This window comes from Rhinatrema bivittatum, chromosome 2 (genome assembly GCF_901001135.1).
Source record: "Rhinatrema bivittatum chromosome 2, aRhiBiv1.1, whole genome shotgun sequence".
Taxonomy (NCBI): Eukaryota; Metazoa; Chordata; class Amphibia; order Gymnophiona; family Rhinatrematidae; genus Rhinatrema; species Rhinatrema bivittatum.
This window is the reverse complement of record NC_042616.1, coordinates 211,763,933-211,789,056: the sequence shown is the minus strand read 5'-3', so window position 1 is coordinate 211,789,056 and position 25,124 is coordinate 211,763,933. Positions and strand designations below refer to the sequence as shown.

Sequence of the window (25,124 nt, the reverse complement as noted above, 5' to 3'; positions counted from 1 at the left end):
TCCATCTGCAGGTGAAGTCAAATCGAATAGTTCTGAGATTGTGGGCTCCAACGAGAGAGTGCATATGCATCCTCGCCCATGGCACCACTCCCAGGGTGCCGCCATCAATCCAAATACCTGTTGGTAGGACCACACTGTCAAGCTTTTTTGGTTCATCAATAGACGCACCTACGCCATCAGCTTCTGAATACAGCCCTCCGGCAGGAACACCCTGCCTGCTTCATGTCGATCCAAACAGAGATATTCCAGCAACTGAGGTGGCTGAAGATTAATCTTGGCCAGGTTTACCACTCAACCTAGCTCCTGTAATGAGGAATTTACCTTGCACGATACCCAGAGGCTCTCTTCCCGACTCTTGGCCAGAATTAGCCAGTTGTCCAAAGTACAGATGTAACAGAATCCCATCTTTTCCCAACTCTGCCGCCACTACCACCATAACCTTGGAAAAAGTTATGGGTGCGGTGGCCTAACCAAAAGGCAGCACTCGAAAAGGACGACGATGTTCCAAAACCGCAAAGCACAGAAAGCGCTGATGCTCTAGTTGGATGGGAATATGCAGGTACGCCTAGGACAAATCCAAGGACATCAGAAACTCTTCCAACTGCACCACCATTATCACTGATCACAAGGTTTCCATGTGAAACGAGTCACACGCAAATGACTGTTGACCCCCTTGAGATCCAGGAAGGGGTGAAAGGAGACCACCTTCTTGGGCACAACGAAATAAATGGAATATCGACCCATATTATCTTGAGACGTGGGCAATGGAACCACAGCCCTAAGCTTGAAGAGTCTTGAGAACGTACACTCCACTACCTGTCTCTTCTGCAGAGACACACCAAGAACACATACCAAGGAATACTACAAAACTCCAGTGCGTAGCAGTCTCGTATCACCTCTACAACCCACTGGTCTGACGTGATTTCGACCCACCACAGATAAGAGATAAAGATGACCCCCATCTCCTGTACACAGGGGTGGGCCAGCACACCTTAATAGGGAGAATCCACAACCTGCGCCTGTGCCCCACCTGGGCTGCTTGGGATGAAAGGACTGAGACCCACTCAAAGGTCAAGCCCTCCGAAAAGCCTCTCCTCTGTAGGGTTGAAAATATTTGGTTCCTCCAGAATGATCTCTCATGCTAAAGGAGCATGTCGTCTGTTTCCTATCCTCTGGCAAACAAGGAAGCTGGGACTCACTCCACTTATTGGCCATTTTCTCCAGCTCTCTCGCAAACTAGAGAGCTTTTAAAAGGCAACTTCGTAAGGTTAGACTTGGAGGTTGCATCGGCCGACCAATTTCGCAGCCATAACTGATGCCTGGCTGTTATAACCGAAGCCACCTTTTTCGCTGAGGTGCAGATCAAATCACAGCCCGCATCTGCTGGTTCCATCACTGCCCTGGAAATCACACCAGATTCATCGACCTCTGGAGAGAGAAGTAAACAAGAGTGAGCCATCAGGGAACAACAAGAAGCTGTCTGCAAAGTCATTGCCATTGCTTCAAAGGCTTGCTTAAGGATGGCCTCAAATCTCCTACCATGTGCATCTTTTGAGGCCACTCAACCCTCTACAGGAACAGTTGTCTGCTTGACAACAGTAAACACAAGCACATCCACTTTCGGAAAACACAATTGCTCCCTTGCTGCTGGATCAGGGGGTATAATCTGTCTAAGACCCGTCCCCTTTTCAAATTATCTTCCGGGGCATCGCATTCAATATCAATCAGTTTTTGAATGGCCTCCAATATAGCAAAAACATGAGACTTTACACAAAGAAATCAAAATGGGATCTTTCTTTGGCTCAGACATGGATTCAGCCCCAGGCATGCCCAGCATCTTCAATGTCTGGGAAATCAAAGCTGGTAACTCATCTCTGTGAAAGAACTGCAGCATAGTCTTATAGGGATCAAATCCCGGAGGAATTTCCCCATCCTCCAGGTAGTAAGGATTGGCTTCATCATCTATGTCATTTGGGTCCCTATTGGGAAGACTGGCAGCCAATCTAGGCATACTCTGATGCTTACCTGCAGCACCAGGCTTGTGGGATTTCACTGCCTGCGACTCTGGCCATGGCCAAGGACTGTACCTGAAGAAAAGACTGAAATCCCTGAAAATAATTCTACCCAAGAAAAGGTAGAGGGATTGGATCCATCTCCAAACCAGGGGACACCTTCCTGTGCCCACTGAATTACCTTCCCCTGCTGATGAACCACTTAGAGGAGCTCCAAGATCAGGCAACCCTTCTGGCAGCTCTTTAGCCAGGCCTGTATCAGGCTGGGAGGAACCGGGCTTAGTAAAATCAGATGAAGGCAATTCCCCCTAAGCTTCCAAGCAGCCCTGACTCAAGTTAAAGGGAAAACTAGGTTGAGATGCCCAAATATGACAAGCAGCACAGAGGGTAAAGTGCTTAGGTTTCTTTGCTATAGGCGCCATCAGTCTGTCAGTGTCTGAGAAGTGTGCGATCAGTTATATATGCGCTGCTAAAAATAACAGTGTCCAAATCTTAGGCTCCTACAAGGCAGCTCAGATAGGGGCACACATGCACTTATCTGCATGCACTAACGGGAACAGAAGAGCATCAAGCCCTCCAGCCCACACCCGGACCAGACGAACTAACCCGACGCTGGGACCCACCTTCAAGGTGAGCCTCCTACGACCGCGGCCCTTCTCCCGAACACCGGATCCAGGCCCTCTCCTGCGATGACTCAAGACCCCGCCCACCGACGCCCCCCAGGCAGCAACATGGGACCTGACTGGGGCATTTTCAAAAAGCCCTAAAGCGCACCTCTGGCGCCGCGCACCAAAGGAGCGCGACAAAGGGGCCTGCCCCTTGTCATGCCCCTTAGCGTGCACCCTACACCTCTTCACAGAAGGCGGCTCAGAAAATCTCATTCTCACCTCCCTCTAACAATCATCCTAGGACCAATTCATGAACTCTGCCAACCCCCTCCACCACAGCCTGACCCAGAGATCCCCACAACCCGAAAACCAACCACCAACCTCCTGAGCGCACTGCCGCTCAGACCAACTGCTTGAGTTCTCAACACTAAGAAGTGCAAATCAGCCAAACCCCACCTTACCAGCGACCCTATTCCAGGTTCAGGACCACCTTCCAGCCCCCTCTCCACACCCCTGTCTTCCCCCACTGAATACCCCCTTGCTCCCACCTTACTGCACCCTCAACCCTGCAGACACCCCCTATCTGTAACCACAACAATTTACCTCACCCCCCAACACTCGCATACGGCAGATCAAGATGTATTCCCCAACTTCAAATACACCAAAACAAAGAACCGTCACCTAATTAACATTCCAATCTCAGAAACCATAAAAAGCTTGTTCTACCTAACCTTCCTTCTCATAAACGCTCAAGCCCTCATGAAGAAATTCATATTTATATCAGACATCCTCCACGACCAAAACCCAGACTTCATCGCAGTGACGGAAACATGGTTCAAATCTACAGACCACATATTATCGAATCAATTAACCAACACATACGACCTATTCTCGATCCCGAGGAAATCCCGATGAGGAGGCGGTCTTCTACTAATCATCAAAAAACACTTCAACATGAAACTAATCCCCCTCGCTCTCCCCCATCAATTCGAACTAGCTCTCTTCGACTCGGACAACCTTCAGATATGCCTAGTATACTGCCCCCCCCAAACTTCTTGACAAAGACATCACCGCTCATAGAATTCCTCATATCAAAGATAAACAACAAAAAACCTACAATCATTCTAGGAGACTTTAATCTCCACACTGACATCACACCTCCCTCCCAAGCATGCCAAATCCTGCTCGACATACTAACCACTCTCCAATTCACTCAACTCAACAACCCCACACACAAAGCTGGGCACACCCTCGACCTGATCTTCACAAGCGACAACTTTTTCTCAAATCCATCCATATCCTACTCTCAAGTCCCATGGTCAGACCACTTTCTCCTGCAATGCAAGACTCTCACCAACACCACTAACAAGATTGAAGCAAACAACACTCACTCCTTTAAATACAGACCACCCTTCATGCCAGATCTACTTCAACATGAACTTGAAAAACAACTATCAAACATCGACCTCTCCAATATAACCAACGCCACACAATCCTGGCACCAAACAACAACTGAAACGGCCAACTCCATAAACCTGGAAAGAACCAAACGAATCAATTCACAAAGACAAAACACCAACCCCTGGTTCAACCCACAACTAAAGGAGTCTAAATCTACCCTTAGACGAAAAGAAAAAGACTGGAGGAAAAACAAATGCCAACTAATGCTTGAAAGATAACGAACCTACCTTGCCCACTATAAAAGCCTAATAAACAAAGCAAAAAAGGAATACTACAGTAAAAAAAAAATACTAAACTCCTCAAATAGCCCAAAATCCCTTTTCAACATTGTAAATAACCTAAATCGCAGTGAACAACAACATCAAACTTCCACACAAAAACCTAAGCCAAGACCTTGCAATCTTCTTCAAAAACCATCAAAATATCAGAAAAAATAACCAAGACCACAAACAACAACTCAATCCTGATTCGCCCAGACATCACACCCTGGGCTCACTTTGATCCGATATCAACTTCCGAAACAGAGAAACTCATCAAATCACTGAACCCTGCCAGACACGAACTTGACACAATACCAACACATGCACTAAAAGAAATCGCCCAATCCATCGCACCAACCATCACAATTATAAAGAAATCACTAGAAGGAGAGCTCCCAGTCAACCTAAAAATCGCCACCATTAAACCCATCCTAAAAAAAAAAAAAAAAAAAAAAAAGAACCTCGACCCCTACGACCTAAGCAACTACCAACCTATTTCAAACCTTTCATTCCTCGCCAAGCTAACAGAGAAAGCTGCGCTCAAACTGAATGATCACCTAGATACAAATAACATCTTATACCCAACCCAACACGGCTTCAGAAAAAAATCACAGTACAGAAACTCTTCTCACCAACCTATCAAATACTATCCTAAGAGGTTTTGACCATGGACAACAATACATCCTCATTGTACTGGATCTATCGGCTGAATTCAACACAGTCAAACACAGTAGCCTAATCTCCAGGCTAGGAGAAATAGGTCTAACAGGAAAAACTTGATTGGTTCACATCCTTCCTCCAAAATAGATCATACAAGGTAAACTTAAACAACCACACCTCTGAAGCCATCCCTCTTGAAACCGAAGTTCCACAAGAATCCTCTCTGTCGGCCATCCTATTCAACATTTACCTATTACCACTCTGCCAACTTCTTTCAAGCCTCTCCATTACCTACTTCCTGTACGCCGACGACATTCAGCTAATCATCCCAGTATCAAACTCCATAGAGAACACACTAAAAACTGCAGCCAAGACCATCAACAAAATCAAACTCCTTCTAAACCAACTAAAACACTGCATCAACACCAACAAAACCGAATGGATGTTGATCGAAAAAAGCAACTCCGGCAATCATCTGAACCACCACATTGTCATCGACAACTCCAAACTAAAAGAACACGTCAAGGACCTGGGAATCTGGATCGACCCCCAACTCAATCTCAAAAAACACATCACCATGAAAACAAAAGAAGGCTTCCACAAACTAGCAATTCTCAAACACCTCAAACCCCTACTAAACCAATCAGACTTCAGAACCATTCTTCAATCACTGATCTTCTCAAGCATCGACTACTACAACTCCCTCATGATAGGACTCCCAAAATCAACCCTACACCCCCTTCAAATACTACAGAACGCCACCGCACGAATTCTCACCGGAACCAAAAGAACAGACCATATCTCACCCGTACTAAAAGATCTACACTGGCTCCCCATAGAAAAAAGAACTGAATATAAAACACTATCAATAATACACAACTCAATACACCACAATGACCACGACTGCCTCAGCTCCCTAATACAAATTCACCACAATCAATGCAACACAAGATCGACCAATAAAGCACGACTAGATATCCCACCAGTCACCACAGCCAAACTAACCTCCACCAGAAAAAGAGCCTTTTCAATAGCCAGACCCCACACCTCTGGAACACCTTACCTTCCAGTCTCAGGCTTCAAAACAATTCCAAACTGTTCAAAAAAACTGCTCAAAACCTGGCTCTTCAAACAAGCATATAAAGAAGGGATAGGCTAAACCATCAAAAATGACAACTCCCTGCATTCCCACACCTCCCCCCTCTATCCATTAATCCCCCCACCCCCACACCCTACCCAACCACTCTTCATCTCCCCTAAAATTATCTTCCAACCTACTACCACCTCCTATCAATGCACTGCACGATGATTCTATCAGCCTCTAATTACATGCTAATGTTTCAGTATAATCATACCTTAATTTATTATTATCCCCAAGCTCTTTTGCTAATTCATGTTTAAGTTGCTCCCCTGACTTTTTCGTATATCTAAGTTATAATTGTAAACCTACTGTTGTTGTTTCCACTGAATTTAATGTATAATGTTAAAAATGTAAACCGGAGTGAAGGCCTGCGCTAATACTTCGGTATATAGAAGTCTATAAATAAAATATAAATAAATAAATAAATAACTGGGCTCCCATCTATGCACACAACCAGATGCACTCGCACAAACCAATTGGAACTCAAGAGGGCAACCTTGTGCACAGGAAAAACAAGCGAAACGCCACTGCAGCCTACAGCAAACAAGCGAAACGCCACTGCAGCCTACAGCAAACAAGAAAAGCCTGAGAGCAGGGCCTAGCCAAAAGGCTGCTCAACCCCCAGGTTGCCCACATCCTCTAAGCTCCCTTGGAAAGGGGAGTTCACATTGGATCAGTGTGCCGAGCATGGAGACCGGGGAAGGAGGAATCCCTATAAAAAAAAAACCCTTCTGTGTGGGGTTTTTTTTTTTTTTTTTTTTAATTATTCTTTTTTACCTGAGCTCAGCCTGTCCCGGCTGAATACAGAGTCGGTCTCTGGCTGCAGGGGGGAGAGGGGATATACTTTCACCGCCATGCTCAGTTTCCTGCATCCACTGCCTTTCAGCTGTATATATATATTTTTTAAACAGTTAAGTCCACACCAGCTGAAAACCAGCTAGTGGACCAAGGCATTCATCTGAGGGAGAGACAATATATCACCTCATGAATTCTCGACTGAGGAAGGGACCATAAGGTAACAACACAGGAGAGCGGGGCAATCAATTTTCCCCTTCTAAAACGTTTTGCAATCCAAAGTAGGGAGAATAGTGGCGGGCTGTCAGTGCAGGGATATAGCAAATGTTGCTTACCTGATGTAACAGGTGTTCTCACAGGACAGCAGGATGTTAGTCCTCACAAATGGGTGACATCGAGGATGGAGCCCACCACGGAAAACTTCTGTCAAAGTTTAAACAGAACTTTGACTGGCCCCTACTGGGCATGCCCAGCAAGGCACTGACCCTGCAGCCAGCAGGGGTCTCCCTTCAGTCTGATTTTCAAAGCTACAGGCAGTGCCTAAAAAGTAAAAACAAAACAAACCCAACACCGCGGGGTGGCGGGCGGGTTTCGTGAGGACTAACATCCTGCTGTCCTGTGAGAACACCTGTTACATCAGGTAAGCAACATTTGCTTTCTCACAGGACAAGCAGGATGGTTGTCCTCACAAATGGGTGAGTACCGAGCTGAGGATGTCCTGACTTGCACCAAAGGCACCCAAGGACGTGCAACAGGCACAACAACTGGGGTGGTATTTGGTAAAGGGCATCCGCACCCTACCGGGAAGGTGGAAGGGTGTTGGTACATCACGTTGGAAAAAGGTTACGCAAGACAGATTGGCCGAAGATGGAGTCCTGTCTTCCAGCTTTGTCCAAACAATAGTGGGCTGCAAAGGTATGGAGAGAACTCCAGGTTGCAGCTTTGCAGATGTCAGGAAGCGGCACCGATCGAAGGTGTGCCACTGACGTCGCCATGGCCCTCACAGAGTGTGCTTTCACACGGTCTTGAAAAGGAATGCCAGCTTGCTGATAGCAAAAAGAAATGCAGTCCGCCAACCAGGAGGAAAGAGCCTGCTTACCCACAGGATGTCCTAACTTGTTAGGATGGAAAGAGACAAATAATTGAGTGCTCTTCCTGTGAGCAACTGTACGGTCTAGATAAAAAGCTAGAGCTCGTTTGCAGTCCAGGGTATGCAGAGTCTGTTCCCCGGAGTTGGAGTGGGGCCTGGGAAAAAAGATAGGTAGTATGATGGATTGATTAATATGAAACTCAGAAACTACCTTAGGTAAAAATTTAGGGTGAGTGCGGAGTACCGCCCGGTCCTGCAGGAGCTTAGTGTAAGGCGGATAGGTAACTAGGGCCTGTAATTCACTAACCTTGCGAGCTGACGTGATAGCCAAAAGGAATAACACTTTCCATGTGAGATACTTTAATTCACAGGAGTGCAGAGGTTCGAAAGGAGGTTTCATTAGCCGACCAAGAACCAGGTTAAGGTCCCAAGATGGGGCCGGAGGACGTAAGGGTGGCTTCAGATGGAGCAAGCCTTTAAGAAAACGTGTTACCAGGGGTTGTACTGAAATAGGGACACCCTGTACACCTTTATGGAAGGCGGCTACCGCACTGACATGCATCCTAATGGAAGAGGTCTTTAGACCGGATTCTGATAGGTGCCATAAATAGTCCAAGAACTTAGAGATTGGACAGGAAAGGGGATCAAGGGACTGAGAAGTGCACCATGATGTGTACCTTTTCCATTTATATGAATAGGATCTTCTGGTAGAGGGCTTTCATGAAGCTATCAGGACACGAGAAACCGAATCCGAAAGGTTAAAAGGCTGAAGGACTAACCTTTCAACATCCATGCCGTCAGGGACAAGGCTTGGAGGTTGGGATGGAGGAGGCATCCGTCGTTTTGAGTGAGCAGATGCGGATCCGTTCCCAGAGGGATGTGCCTGCGGATGGAGAGATCCTGGAGTATGGGAAACCACACTTGGCGTGGCCAGTGGGATGCTATCAGGATCATGGTTCCTCCGTCCTGGCGTAGCTTCACGAGAGTCCTTGACAGAAGAGGAAGTGGAGGGAATGCATAAAGCAGACCTGTCGTCCACTTGAGGGAGAAGGCATCTCTCGGCTGAAAGTGTTGGCTCCGAATGAGAGAGCAGTAATCGTCCACTTTGTGGTTCTGAGGGGACGCAAAGAGGTCTATGCGGGGAAAACCCCACTTGTGAAACAGAGAGGTCACTACCAGAGGATCGAGTGACCACTCGTGTGGCTTGAAGACACGGCTCAGCTGGTCTGCCAAGACATTGTCTACTCCCGGCAGGTAAGTGGCCCTGAGGTACATAGAGTGGGAGAGGGCTTCCGCCCAGATCTGCGCAGCTTCCTGACACAGAAGGAAGGAACCTGTGCCTCCCTGCTTGTTTATGTACCACATGGCCACTTGGTTGTCCGTCTGGATTAAGATTATCTGATGGAATAGATGATCTTTGAAAGTTCGGAGTGCATAGCGGATTGCGCGAAGTTCCAGGAAATTTATCTGGTGTTCGGCCTCCTCTTTGGACCATAACCCTTGGGTTTGTAATTCGTCCACATGGGCTCCCCAACCGATGTGAGAAGCGTCGGTGGTTAGGATTACTTGTGGATCCGGTTGAAGAAAAGGTAAGCCTTGAAGGAGGTTGACCTGAGTTGTCCACCAGGTTAAGGATAGGCGCAGGGCCTGTGTGACTGTGACTATGGAGGACAGAGGCTGAAAAGCTTGAATCCATTGGTGTCGTAGAGTCCATTGTGTTACTCTCATGGCTAGTCAGGTCATGGGAGTGACTTGAACCGAGGATGCCATGTGTCCTAGGAGAATGAGGAACTGGCGAGCCGTGGCAGTGTTTTGAGACTGGAGTTGGCGAGCCAGGGATATTAGGGTGTGGACCCTCTGAAGAGGAAGGTAAGCCTTTGCGTGCAAGGTGTCCAAGTCTGCTCCAATGAAGGATAAGGTTTGAGACGGGACTAAGCAAGATTTCTCGTAATTGACAAGAAACCCTAAGGAAAGGAGTGTTTGAATTGTCAATTTTAGGGAGGATTGAGCTATATGTTGGGAGGAGGCCCTGATTAGCCAATCGTCCAGGTAGGGGTAGACGTGGACACCTTCCTTCCTTAGGAATGCTACCACTACGAGACATTTGGTAAAGACTCGTGGGGCAGAAGCCAGACCGAAAGGTAGGACACGGTATTGATAATGGTCGTGGCCTACAAGAAACCGCAGATATTTGCGATGGGATTGTGTGATCGCAATGTGGGTATAAGCGTCCTTGAGGTCGAGAGAGCACAGCCAATCCCCCTTTTGCAACAGAGGGAGCAAGGCGCCCAGGGTTACCATCTTGAACTTTTCTTTTTGCAGATACTTGTTGAGGGCCCGAAGGTCCAGAATTGGACGTAGCCCCCCTGATTTCTTTGGTATTAGGAAGTATCTGGAATAGAATCCTTTCCCTTGTTGACAAGGAGGGACGGATTCTATAGCATTTGATTGTAGAAGAAGGGATACTTCTTGATGTAATTGAGTGAAATGGCTGGTTAGACTCCATGCCTGAAGGGGCGGGGAGTCTGGCGGAAGTGTTATGAAGTTGAGGTGGTAACCCTGTGCGATAATTGCTAGCACCCACTGATCTGAGGTGATCTGTTTCCAACGGTGTAAGAAGTGGAACAGTCGACCCCCCACAGGGATGTGTGGAAGAGGGAGATGGCATGTGCTCAATACAGGGAAGTCAAAGGCCCGCCGTAGGCCCAGGAGGTGGGGCTACAGTAGGTCTTTGCTTTCTCGGCTGACGAGGCTGAGGCCTGTTAGAGGACCGTGCAGGACGAGCCCTAGTTGACGGAGGGTAGTAGCGACGTGGTCGAAAGTCCTTCTTTTGCGGTTGCTTGGAGGTCACCTCAGGTGGGACAGATGAGAGTTGTTTCAACGTCTCATGGTGGTCTTTTAACTCCGCCACAATCTGTTGAATTTGCTCTCCAAACAAATTGTCGCCTAAGCAGGGCAAATCAGCAAGACGATCTTGGACTTCTGGGCGAAGGTTGGATGACTTTAACCAAGCCCAACGTCTGGCTGAGATGGCTGTGGCTGAAACCTTCGTGGAAGCATCGAATATGTCATAGGCAGTCCTAATCTCGTGCTTCCCAGCCTCAAATCCCTTGTGAAGAAGGGCTTGAAGCTGTGGTTGGTATTGGTCCGGCAATGTGTCAGCATAGTCTTGCATCTGCTTAAAGATGGCTCTGTTGTATTGAGTCATGTAAAGTTGATATGAAGCTATGCGTGAAATCAACGTAGCTCCATGATACACTTTCCGTCCTACACTATCCAGGAACTTGTTGTCCCTGGTAGGTGGGGTAGAAGAGTGCGGCTTAAGACGCTTGGCCTTCTTCTGCGCGGACTCAACCACAACAGAGCGATGGTCCAGTTGAGGTTTTTGGAAACCTGGTACTGACTGGACAAGGTATGTGGAGTCAGCTTTCTTGTTAACTGGTGACACCGATGAAGGAGATTCCCAGTTTTTCTTGAGCAGATCCAAAAACACCTGGTGTATAGGGATGGAAGCGATGATTTTTGGAGCATCCAGAAATTGAAGTAGTTCCATCATCTGGTGTCTATCATCAGCTTCAGATTGTAGTTGAAAAGGTACAACTTCTGACATTTCTTTCACAAAATTAATGAAAGATAGATCCTCAGGAGGAGATCTTTTTCTACTCTCTGTAGGAGATGGTGGCGAAGGCAGATCTGTGTCAGAAGAGGTATCATCATCATCACCCCAGGTATCGTAGGGATCATGTGTGGCTTGTAGCCCTGATGGACCTGGCTGAGGCTCTGAAGGCATCGATGGAAACAGAGGTGGAATCGGTGCAGTAGGTGGAACCAGAAATGGCATCGATGGCTTCGGTGCTGCCGATGGAATCGGTGCCTGGCGCGGAATCGATGGAGCCGAAGGATAAATCGGTGGAGATATACCAGAAGGTACCGATGGAACTACCCCGGAAGGGGGAATTCGAAACGGTGTTTCTCCTGCCGATGAGAAACCAGTCGGAGACGGTGGTGTTGTCGATGGCACTGGAATCACCGATGGAAGGGCCGTCACGAGCGCCTCCATGCGGCTCAGTAGCGGTGCTAGCGCTTGTATCAACGGCTCGGTGGTCGGTTCCCTCCTCGGTGGCGAAGCCGGTGCCGGTGTCGGGGGCGGCACTGGAACTGGTGCCGGAGACGGTGCCGATGGAGGTTGTAATTTCTTCATCGCTTTCTTGATGGCCTCCTGGACCAGCCGGTCCAGTTCTGCCCGGAGACCAGGGGTAACAATACCCGGCTCGACGGGAGAGGGAGGCTGAGGCAGGGCCGGAGGGACCACCGTAACCGGTGGGATCACGGCCCCCACACCCCGAGAGGGTGAGGGTTTCCTCGATGCCGGCGAACGAGACGTGGAGGGCATCCGGTCTGTTCGCGGCTTCTTTGTCGGTGGCTCGGCTTGAGCAGAGGTCGATGGCTGTGGATCCTCGACAGGCCGAGACTTATGCCGTCGATGGCGGTGCTTTTCTTTCCGATCCCCTCGCCCATCCGGGGAAGGGACGGGAGTCGACGGCCGAGAAGCGATCGATGGCGGACGGTCACCGGAGGGTTGACTATGATGGTACAACTTCGACGGTGCCGGTTCCGATGACGTCTATGCTATCGATGGCGTTGGGGTTGGTGCATGGAAGAGGAGCCCCATCTTCTCCATCCTGGCTTTGCGACCCTTGGGTGTCATTAAGGCACATTTGGTGCAAGTCAGGACATCATGCCCACTACCCAAACACATTACACAAACCCTGTGGGGGTCTGTGATGGACATAGTCCGGGTACAATCCGGACAACGACGGAACCCCGTTGCCATGGCTGGAAGCCAAAATTTAGGCTGGGGATCGGTAAGTGCCCACAGGCCTCGAGGGCCAAAATCGACGGCAGTCGATGGAAGAAGGCAAAAAACTTACCGGGTTCCGTAAGATGACTAAAAAATTTGTCGAAGGGAGACCCCTGAGGGGCAAATTTTCTTAGGAAATTAATTTCCAAATTCCTGTCAGGAACGTGGTTAGAGAGCTCCTTTCACCGCGTGGCAACTGCTGCGCGGAAAAAAGAAGACTGAAGGGAGACCCCTGCTGGCTGCAGGGTCAGTGCCTTGCTGGGCATGCCCAGTAGGGGCCAGTCAAAGTTCTGTTTAAACTTTGACAGAAGTTTTCCGTGGTGGGCTCCATCCTCGATGTCACCCATTTGTGAGGACAACCATCCTGCTTGTCCTGTGAGAAATACACCATGTCATCAGCTTTGCTCTGTCTCCATCTGATGGTAGAAGTGCATAACCCACTTGATCTAGATCTACCTGTCTGGATACTAAGAAATGTAGTTTGCACCACCCACAATCACCTAGCTCTGAAAACCTAAACACTAACAACTTTGTTTAGTTTTCACAATGCAAGCTCCTTGTTGAGGTAAAGCAATAAGCAAGAGTACTTAAATACTTTAAAGGAGACAGATCCTGTTCAATACTTAACAGAACAAAGAATCTATGCTATCTTCAATCATATTAAGCACTACATCCTATTTCTATTTATCCAGTTCTTATTTTCTGAAGAGAGTTTCAGAGATGTAAACCACTTACAAATTAACAATCTGATTCAGACTGAGCCATCTGATATAAAGTCAAATACCATTTCTCACCATATAATTTAAAATCCCTGTTTCAGGGTGAAGCAGTGGCAGTTCGGGAAACCACTTCTGAACTAGGTTACTGAGCTTCTCCTATAATGATAAACAAAACATTAAAAATGTTCACATTGAAGCAAGATTAGAGAAAAAAAATTAAACCAAACTATTTTACAATGATTACAGCATTACATTTAAGATTACCAAAATGTGGGTTTTGACTATTATGGTCTGGAAGATTTGCTGGTGGTTAACAAGATAAGTACACTATAGTCATTTAGGAAAATGAGAAATTACTACTTACCTGATAACTTCCTTTTCTTTAGGGCAGTCAGATGAATCCAGAACAAGTGGGTTATGTACCTCTACCAGCAGATGGAGAAGGAGAAAGCTGACGTCACAGTATATATACCCCTGCAGTGATATCAGCCTGCCAGTATTCTCTTCAAAAGCAACTGTGGAAGGACTAGCAAAAAACGTGATTTAAAACAGCTATTTCAATACTCAGCCAACAGGCAATACTGAGCTCAGATAAGAAAATAACACTAGTCTAGAGTAAAAAAGGAAGGAACAGTACACGCAGCTATACCAACCCTGAAGTCACCTGGAGAAATGGCTCCCAGCAAGACAAGGCCTGAAATTCGGAAACCCTATGGTCAGAACAAATAGCCACAAGGAATACAATTTTCAAGGTCAGCAACTGCAAGGACAGAGTACGTATCAGTCTAAACATAGGGCCAGCCAAAAAAATCCAAAATCAATTTAAGACTCTCTAGGGTCACCAGAAACCGCAAATGAGAATGAAGATGTTTCACTCCTTTCAGAAAACGGGCCACATCAGGATGAGCCGACAAGGATCCACCATTTACCCGACTCCTGAAGCAGGCGAGAGCTGCTACTTGCACCTTTAAAGAATTGAGAGCCAAGCCTTTATTCAAGCCATTCTGCAAAAATTCCAAAAGGAGCAGAATCTTGACCAAGGAAGGAAGAGTACCTAGATTCACACACCAGGCCTCAAATGCTCTCTAAACCTGCATAAGGCCAAGGAAGTGGGGAACTTTCTAGCTCTTAGCAAGGTGGAAATCACTGTTGCAGAATATCCACGTTTCAGCAAGCGAGCCCTTTCAAGGGCCACACAATAAGACAAAATCGAGTCAGATCTTTGTGAAGAACAGGTTCCTAAGCGCTGGAAGTTGAAGAGGTGAATCCACAAGGAACCTCCGAAGATCTGCAAACCATGGTTCTCCTGGGCCAATCTGGAGCAACCAAGAGCACCATCCCTCTTGACATTTGATCCTTCGAATCAATCTGCCTAACATGGGCCATGGAGGAAAGGCATTTAACTTGTCTTCTGGCCACTCCTGCACTAGGACATCGATCCCCAATGACTTTGGATCTCTTCTTTGGCTGAAGAACTGTGGAACTTTCCCATTGCACAAATTCACCAACAGGTCTAGGACTGGGAGACCCCAGTGATCCTGATTCAGCTGAAATGCCTCATCTGACAATGCACTCTTCTCCTGGGTCCACACTCTCCCTGCTGAGAAAGTCTGCTCTTATGTTGTCTTTGTCTGAAGTGTGCGAGGCTGAGATATGGAGATGCACCTCTGCCCATTCCATAAGTTGATCCTTTTCCTGCGACACTTGTTGGCTCTTGGTACCTCCCTGCCAATTGATGTAAGCCACAGATGTTGCACTATCTGACATTATTCAGACCGATCGACCCTGCAGCCTGTCGCCGAACTGTAAACATACCAACCAGACTGCCCTGGCTGATTCCAGAGACTCTTCTGCACTCCAATGCCCTTGCGCTATCAGCTCCTGACAGTGAGTTCCCCCCATCCCAGGAGACTCGCATCTGTTGTCAGTACTAGTCAGTCCAGTGGGGATAGGGAAACTCCCTTCCATAGATGATCCGCCTACAGCTACCACTGCAGTTGGGAGGAAACCTCCATTGGCAGGTGGAGCTGAATCAAATAGTCCTGAGACTGCAGATTCCAAGACAGCAGGGAGCACTGAAGAGGATGCATATGCACCCTCGCTCTCTGTACCACTTCCAGGGTCGCCACCATTAAGCCAAGGACCTGCAGGTAAGGCCATATAGTTTGGCGCAGAGAATTCACAGACGGAGTTGAATTAGCAACTTCTGAATTCAAGTTTCTGGCAGGAATGCCTTCCCCTACTTCATGTCATACTGAACTCCCAAGAATTCTAGCGACTGAGTGGGCTGACGACTGCTCTAACCTAGGTTCACCACCCAGCTGAGATCCTGCAACAGGGTAACCACCTTGCGAGTCACCGGATAGCTCTCTTCTAGTAACTTGGCATGAATCAGCCAGTTATCCAAATACATGTGTACTAGAATTCCATCTTCTCTCAACTCTGCTGCAACTACCACTATTATCTTGGAAAGGGTTCTGGAAGAGGTGGCCAGACCAAAGAGCAGTGCCTGAAACTGAAAGTGGTGTTCCAGAACTGCGAACTGCAGGAAGCTTTGATGTTCTAGTCAGAAGGGAATGTGAAGAATAGCCTTGGACAGATCCAGAGAGGTCAATAATTCCCCCAACTGCGCGGCCATTATCACTGAGCGCAAGGTCTCCATGCGAAAATGCTTCTCTCGCAGATGAATGTTGATGCCTTTGAGGTCCAGGATGGGACAAAAAGAGCCCTCCTTTGGCACGATGAGATAAATGGAAAATCACCCCATGAACATGTCCAAGGAACACTTTGAAACTATAGCATATCCTTCATATATCACCTCCAGGATCCACTAATCCAAACTGATTTCAACCCACCTCCGATAAAAGAGAGACGTCCCCTATCTCCAGTTCCTGGGCATGGGTCGGCAAAACTTCATTGGGAGGTTTCACTACCCAAGCCTGCACCTCTTCTGGGTTGTCTGGGATGAAAAGACAGAGACCTACTGAAGGGTCGAATCCTCTGAAAGGATACTCCAAGGCCTAAAATGCTGGGATCCTCTAGCACAACCTCTCATGTTAAGGGAGTGCTTCACCTGCTTATCTTCTGGCAAACAAGGAACTTGAGATTCGCCCCACTTACTGGCCAGTTTCTCCTACTCTCTGCCAAACAAAAGCGAGCCGTGAAAGGGCAACTTGGTAAGATTAGCCTTGGAGGTTGCATTGGCCAACCAATTTTGCAACCATAATTGACGCCTGGCCACTACTATCGAAGCCATCCCCCAGACTGAAGTGTAGACCAAATCACAGCCTATATTGCCAAGACGGCAGCAGCTAGTTCCATAACTGCCCTGGAATTTACCCCAGTCATCGATCTCCTGGGAGAGAAGCAAATGAGTGAGCCACCAAGTAACAACAAGAAGTGATCTGCAAGGTCATTGCCACAGCTTCAAATGCCTGCTTAAGGATAGTCTTGATCTTTTTGTCATGGGCATCCTTCAAGGCCGCTCCTCCTTATACAGGAATAGTGGTCCGCTTGAAGACTGCACACACAAGTGTATTTACCTTCGGAAAACTTAAGCACTCCCTCACAATTGGATCCAGAGGGTACAAGCCTTCCAAAATCCAACCCCCTTTGAAATTAGCCTCTGGGGCGCCCCACTCAAGATCAATCAATTCTTGAATGACCAACACAGGAAAAAAACGAGGCTTTACACAAGGAAACCAAAATGGGATTTCTCTTTGGCTCAGACACTGTATCTGTCCCAGGATCTCCAAGCATTTTCAAGGTTTGAGAAATCAGAGCTGGCAGTTCATCTCTATGAAATAACAGTAACATAGTTCTATACAGTTCTAACCGGGGCCATCAAGCCATCTGGATCTCTATACAGAGGTTCTGCTTCCACTCTAGGAGTATCATGGCGCTTAACAGAAGGTCCAGGCAAGGTTCCTACCTGCGCCTCTGCCCAAAGAGCATTGGACAGGGCCGAGGACTGCAACACTTGGAAAAATTCTACCCATGAAAATGTTAGGAATCCAAACCAGGAGGAGCCTAAGGAGTACTCACTGAGCTACCTTCCCCTGCTGAGGAACCAGTTAGGGAAGTTCCAAATTCAGGCACCCCACCTGGGTCGTCTTTACCCAGACCCACAGCTGGCTGGGAAGAACCAGGCTTAGTGAAATCAGAGGAAGACAATTCCCCCTGAGCCTCCAAACAGCACTGGCACAAATTAGCAGGCACTCCTGGCTGAGATGCCCAAATATGACAAGCACTGCAAAGAGAAAGACGCTTAGTCTTCTTGGGTACAGGCGCCATTATGGCTAACAGTGTGCTGAGGCGTGGCCGGAAGTGTGTGTCTACCTAGCTTTTTTTTTTCTTATGTGCTCAACTAGGCGCTCAAAAAATTAAGCTCACAAAAAAAAAACAAAAACTTAAGCTTACAGTGCCACTTGAACGCAAAGATAAATGGCGCTTAACGTGGGTGCACAGTCTACAAGGCCAGACTGTGTGCCCAAAAAACGGAGCACACAACCTGGACGTACAGTTAGACACACAAGCCAAACCAACAATCCTATAGAGGACAGCCTTAGTAAATGCATGAAAAGCTCGTGTCCTACCACTCGACGCTCAGCAAAAAGCCTTGGAGTGGGGCCTACCCTAAAGAGGCTGCTCAACCCACCAGGCTGCCCACGTCCCTCGATCTTTCATGGAGCAGGACGAACGTCGGACCAATGTGCTGAGCACAGAGACTGGAAGGAGGAGGAAGCCCTTCCTTCTAAGTTCCTGTAAGTCTCTGTATAATGTAATTTTTTTTATTATTTTTTTAAAGGAGCTCAGCTTTACCTTGCTGAGAACAGAGATGGTCTCCGGCTGTGGGGGGAAGGGCATGTGCTGTCACCGCTACGCTCAGCTTCCTGCACCCGCTGCCTTCAGCTGCTCAAGCAGCTAAGTCCATGCTTGCTGAAAAATCAGCCAACTGACCAAGGCACTCGTCAGAGGTACCAGGAAATCACCTCAGGAATTTTCAACTGTGGGAAGGACCATCTGGTACCACTGCAGGAGAGCAGGGCGAATATATTTCCTGAGTTCTCCTTTTCTTTAAAATGAAGCAATCCCCAGTGGGGAATTTGCACCTCTACCATCTGCTGGAAACTAAGAATACTGGCATGCTGTCACTGCAGGGATATATATACTATGACGTCAGCTTGCTCCATCTCCATCTATGCTGGTAGAGGTGCATTACCCGCTTGTTCTGGGTTCATCTGAATGGACGCTAAGAAAATGAAGTTTACAAAATAGAACATGGTGAGAATGTGTAAATTACATATTTACAGTATCAGAACTGTGAAAACACATCTTATCTGGATTAAGTGGCTTTATTTTCTGTCAAGTCTTGTAATTTTTATTTTTATTTTATTATAGCTTGTTCATGAGTCTCCAACTGAAAAGGTTTGATGACCACGGCAGAAGAAGAAAATTAGAAACCTTGTATTCTGGTGCAGTAAATGCTTAATTAGTGGGTTTGGTTTAATGGAACAGCGATTATAATCTACTACTTTAGGAACTTTCTTGGGTCTAACTGTTCAGAGTCTTAGTGCTGGCAGAGTTGGGATGATTCACATACCTAAAAGAAATCACTCTAGCATCTGACTAGTAGTGGCAACAAAACCAAGTGTGGTATGTTTTCTCTTGATTGTTATATAATAGGGAAGAAGAGAAAGGGAGAATCCCTCCCTCCCACAATTCCCTTCCCCTCAAATCAGATGCAGGAGTCTCAACCCTCCCACATTATAGTTGTACCATGATACGGGAAGAAAGGACAGTCTAGTGCAGGGCTTCCCAAACTGTGGGTCGGGACCCCAAATGGGGTCACCAAACCTTCACTTGGGGTCACAAGTGCTTCAAATGTGAGCACTCTTCAGGTGCCAGTAGCATTAATAGTGGAAGGCAGCATGAGGCCTATGAGTGAGCACATGCTCATACGTCCTGCAGTAGCACTGGCTTTGCATGAGTTTCTGTGGTATCAGAAAGCCCTGCATGAGGAGGGATCAGAGCTGCTGCAGACCCTGTGAGCTTGCAGTAGCATTCACGCCCTGTGCTGACTCATTATAAAGCTGCTGCCAATTTCAGATCAGTCAGGTTTGGGACTAGCCATGAGGGGAGAGGAGGAGGAGATTGCCACTGCTCCTCTCTCCTCAGCCCTCACTAAATCCACCCAACTAAAATGCTGCTTGCCTTCTATTCCCACCAGTTATTTACCTGTGGCCCAGGAACCAAATGAAAATGATGCCACTGACCCTGGCCAGGGGATGTTTGGTGAAAGGACTGTTTGAAGTGATGGATGAAAAGCAGGAGAGGCTTGAGGGTTGGATAAAGTGAAGAGGGATTGGCTGTGGAGGGTGAGGGAGGGAGGGAGGGAATGAGAAGAAATGGGGTAAGAGGGGATATGCTGCTTAGAATGTGAGAAAAAGGATCAAGGGGAAGAGGCACTCTTGGATGTCGTCAGCAGCCCAGTCTTATATAAAAGCTCTTCGAACCTACCTGCTTTGCCTCAGCAACGTCTCCTGCCATTGCAGTATGTGTTGCCTTGAGTTCCCAGTTCTTGTCTTCCTGATTCTTTATCCTGCCTTGCCTCACCTTGTCTTCCTTGTACAGCCTGCCTTGCCCTTCTGTATCATCCAGTGCCTTCAGTGTGTATTTGTCTACCCCTGGCCTGACCCTCCAAATCTTGACCTCTTGCCTGGACCTGACCATCCTTATTAGCTGCCTGCCCCGATCTTGGCTGTCTCCAACTCCATTAGTCTGCTGCGTACCCTGACTCCAGCAAGCCACTGCCCTAGGGACCCACCTAAGTCCTGCTGGCTGCCAGAATTCAAGGGCTCAACTTACAGGAAAGGCGGCTAAAATAGGTGAAGTTGCAGACTGTCCCACTACAGGACTCATTTGCCAGCTGCTGGCATAGGCCAAGTAGGTTCACCTATGAGGCTGTGTCAACTATACTGCAGGACAAAGAACTCACACCCACACTACCCTTCACAGAGAGAGGAGGTTCCACTGGGAAGAGGAAGTCCTCTGGAAGGGTTGGAAGTCAAGAGAGAGAATTAGCTGGAGTGCAGAGAGGGTAAGGAGGAGGGAGTTGATGGAGGGGTCTCTACTCCTGATAATTTGTTTTGGTCATCATCTGGGGTCTGCAAATTTTCGAGTGCTAAAATGAGGTCACAGACTAAATGTTTGGGAAGCCCTGGTCTAGTGATTAGTGCATTGAATTATTATTCAGAAGTACTGGGACATGACAACCTTCTGTAGGCACTGTGTGACCTTTATTTCCCCTTGCATTCTGCACCCAGTTAAAAACAAGCTATGTTCTTAACCTAGGTTTCCTAGTCTACAAATTTAAAAAAAAAAAAAAAAAGGCTGCTGCTATCATTGAACTGACTCATTTTATAAAAAAAACTTAGTCTGAAGTGAAATAAATATGGAAATGGGTGGCATGAGCAAGCCATCCACCAAGAAGGTAAATTAACCTTGCTTCTCTGACTCTCCCCTAATAAACATGAAACCTTGAAAAAGTTGGGTAAAAAAAAAAAGAGAAAACATTAAGTTCAATCAAAGCTGCTTCCTATTTTGCATCACCCCTGGTGAGTCAAACAACTGAGACCTGAGATTCTGTAAAGCTGGGCCATTACACTGTAAGATCCATGGAGAGTCTGGAGTAAAGAGAAGGCCAGGTACTCAATAGCTGAGTGCGCTATAAGGGGTCATTGGGCACCCAGTGTGTATGGAGGCAAGTGAAGAATTTCTTGGTAGGCTGGCAGAATTCTACCAGAGGTTCAGAAAAGCAGGGAAATTGGTAAAAGCTGCAAAGTTAAAGTACTGTGAGTGGATGCTAGGCAGAAATATTGAGGCCAACGGGGAGGTTTCATGAAGGGAAGATGGCTGACCAGAAGCAATGAGTGTGAAGTTAGAGGTCTGAAAGGCATAGGGAGCAGGGAACAAAGGAAGTATTGTAACAGTGAGAGTCAAGGAAGGAAGGGAAATAAATGGAAGCAGTGCTGACATTTCAACAAAATTTACAAATAGAAGCAAATAAGTTGGAAGTAAGATATCCAAGATGGCACTGGAGACTAAGGAGAGAAGTTCTCATGGCAAACAAGTGACAGGTGCAGCATCAAAGATGGATGTGGGAGAAATAACCAAGGAACTGAAAGTTACAGCAGATGAGGTAGCAGCAATTTCAGAACTTAAACAAGAGGAACAAAGTCCCTCTGATAGCGGGACACAGAATGAGATCACAATGAAGAGTGGATAGACTTAAGATTTTTAAAGAATATTTCTGGCTTAAGATTCTAAAGAACTGAAAAGATAATGGAATAAGAATGAAAACTAGCAGAGTCATAGCATACCCCATTATTGGGACATTGGTCATTTGGAAAACTTAGAAAATCAAATCAGACTTATGTGCAAGACATTCTGCCTGAATGAACAGTAGAGGATCTTAAGATTAAGAGGCCAAAAAGCAGTGATAAACGTACAGTGAAGACAAACCATGTAAAAAATAATAGGAAATAAAATTATATAGAAAATACAATTAAACTGGCACACAAAGGAAAATTTTACAGAAATAATTTAATACATACATTTAACGAAACAAAAAAAAAGTTATAACATAAGAAACCTGACATTGCCATGTTTTGGCTGAACTGCCTCCATCAGGGACACATGAATCAGATGTTCTTCTAATGTGCCTATAAAACAGATTATGAAAATAAAGATACCTATATAAATAGGTATCTAATGAAAAATGTTATTCACATTATAACCTTATGTCTCAGAAAAATGGTAGAGAAAACATAAGAACGTACCATATATATGGAGAGGAGAAAAGAAGGGCAACACTATATAGAAAATCTGTGAGCCCTATTTTAAAGAGCAAATATATTAAAATCTTTACAAATGCTAAAAATAAGTAAATAAAATGAGACACATATCATACCTTATGTTTGTTTCACAGCACATAAGCATTAGTGCTTTATTGTCCTAACAGTTTGAACAATTACCCAATCACTAGGGCAACCATATGCTGCTTTGAAAAAAAGAAAAAACAAAAGCTATAAATGCTGAGAAACCTCTCAAATAACTGAAAGCAAAAGAAAAAGTTAAAAATAAAAATTATATTAAAAAAAATCAGAGAAATGGGAAAAGGGCAAGAGGAAAAAGGAAGGAGGGAAGAGGGGGAGGGGAAATAAGGGAACAGAAAGGGGAGGAGATAGGAAAATATAAACTATATAAACCTGCATCACTTAAAGGGGAATACAAAAATACCCATTAGCTTTATAACTGTGCCAATTCCATTTAGCTTTAAAGTTACAAAACATTTTGCATACTGAGTAAGGCTGATCTTAATCGTAAAAAAACACAAGTATATAAAGACCATCTGAAAGGTAAACAAATTAAAGGCTACAAATTCTTTCAAATAAAATACACAACACACATTAAAACAGGGCTTCTGAAACTTTTAGCCACCATGATCTCATTTAGCATTTAAAAAAAACACATGACCCTAGATGACGACCAAAATAAATTAGCAAGGATGTGGTCCCTTCTCCCCGAATTACAGCTTATCACCTCTCAACCTCCACTCTCTCTCCAGTTCCTCTCTCAACAACTACACTTCGAGTGGACCTCCTCCCCTCCAGCTGTTCCCCTCTTACATCCTCCAGCTCTTCTCACCTCCCCAAGTCTATCCCCTTCAGTTGATCCTTATCCCCAACCCCTTGTTATAACTCCAACTGATCTCTGTCACACCATCCCCTACTCATCCCTATCTCCCCTCTATCACATCTCAGCTTCCCCTCATCCCCTCCAATTCTATCACAAATCCCCAGCTGATCCCCCTCTTATCCACCAGTGACTTTTACATTCCTCAGTTGATCTTCTCTCATTTCACCTCTCATACCCTCTAAAGCCGATCCTTCTCAAGTTGATCCAACCATCAAAGCCCTCCTACATCTCATCCCTCCCTTTAAACAGCCCTGTCTCCAAACACTGCTCTGGCCAGGGTTATCGGCAAATCTTTTCTTTGGGTATAGTGCCAAGGGTGAATGAAGAGGGAGCAATAAAATTACAAGTGCAATATTCTTTTCTTGGCTAGGTTCAGTGGTGGGTAAGGAAACAGGAGCAGTGGCAATCTCCAGCAGCCTGTGCATACTAAGCCCTCCCCCCATCCCTCTGTGGCTGGCCCAAGCTCAACAGTGATCTGCAAATGGCAGCAGTATTAGTAATAAAAGCCAATGTGGGGCCTAGGAGCCAATGCAAGCTTACATGCCCTAAAACAGCCCTGATCCCTCCTCACTCAGAGCTTCCTGTTACTACAGAAACTCAGAGGGTGGGGTCTCTGAGGGCCTTTGAGTACATTCTGGCTTACAGGCTCCCTTGTTGATGTCCACTACTGGCCCGAAAGTACAGCCATTTGAGAAACTTGTGACCCCCAGCATAAGGTTTTGTGTCCCCATTTGGGGTCAAGGCCCAAGATTTTGGAAGGCATGCATTAAAAGCTACCAATTCATGACCCAATTAAAAAAAAAAACCCTCTATAAGTAATTGAGGTTCATCTAAATTGAAATAGACAGAGTTGACATTTAAACAAAGATGCCTCGATAGCCAAGCATTCTTATACTTTACCAAGAGGGGAAAAATCTATTCCAAACATGTCAGAAGCAATGTGGAAAGCACTATTTCCACATTGAAGCCATCAAAAAGTAAGGTACCATACTATAAAAAAACAGTGCAGTTACCCTGCAGATTAAAACAAGTTTCTTCAAACTGCCACTGTGTACAAACTTAATACATAAAAACATTGTCCACGAAAAGCAGCTGAAGAACCTTGTAGTATATTTCAATTGATTGTCTGAAAAAGGGGTGAAGCTACTGCCAAAAGACACCATAAAAACAGTATAATAAATGAAAAAAAAAAATAAGTATGGAGTAGATATTCAAAAGCCATTTAGACAGATAACTGAAAAGTTATCTGTCTAAATGGCTTAGCTATGACATTTGGCCACTCATTCTGCTAAATTCTAACCAGGTAACTTTTTATCCGGCTATTGCAGGGGTGTTCCTGAGGCGGGCGGCAGGCATTTGAGGGAGAAGCAGAGTAAGCCGGTTAAATGAACCTAACTAACTAACTTTCAGGTTGATACAGTAAGGCCGCGTTAGAAAGAGTGCGGCAGTGCCAGGCGCACCCTCGTTCCCCGCACGCACAGTTCTCACCTACCGCTCGATACTCTCTTCAAATTGCATGCAAATGCATGCCGCGTCTGCGAAGCGTTAGGCGAAGGTTAGGCCCGCGCAACCCATTTTACTGTATAGAGCGCCTATACAGTATCCTGGGTGTGCGGGCCTAATGCTTCACGGCCACGCTGGTATCTGTCATTTCAAATGACATTTGAAATGACAGGTACCAGGAAGTGGACAGTTATGTTCTCCGATGCTCTGCAAACTTTCCCCCAGCCCCCGCTCACCTGCCCTGGCCGCGTCCGG

At 46.3% G+C, this 25,124-nt stretch overlaps 1 protein-coding gene across 8 annotated transcripts in view; it reads right to left on the bottom strand.

The window, feature by feature from the left end:
• Nucleotides 1-25,124, bottom strand: part of STK31 (serine/threonine kinase 31) — a 482,717-nt gene that overhangs the window by 68,505 nt on the left and 389,088 nt on the right. For 7 of the 8 annotated variants that reach the window (XM_029589101.1, XM_029589105.1, XM_029589108.1 and 4 more), the window contains one exon: nt 13,683-13,763. The exons of the other annotated variant lie outside the window; for it this stretch is intronic. In XM_029589101.1, coding sequence (XP_029444961.1) covers nt 13,683-13,763 — 81 coding nt within the window. The remainder of the gene's footprint in view (nt 1-13,682; nt 13,764-25,124) is intronic. 8 annotated transcript variants of the gene reach the window in all.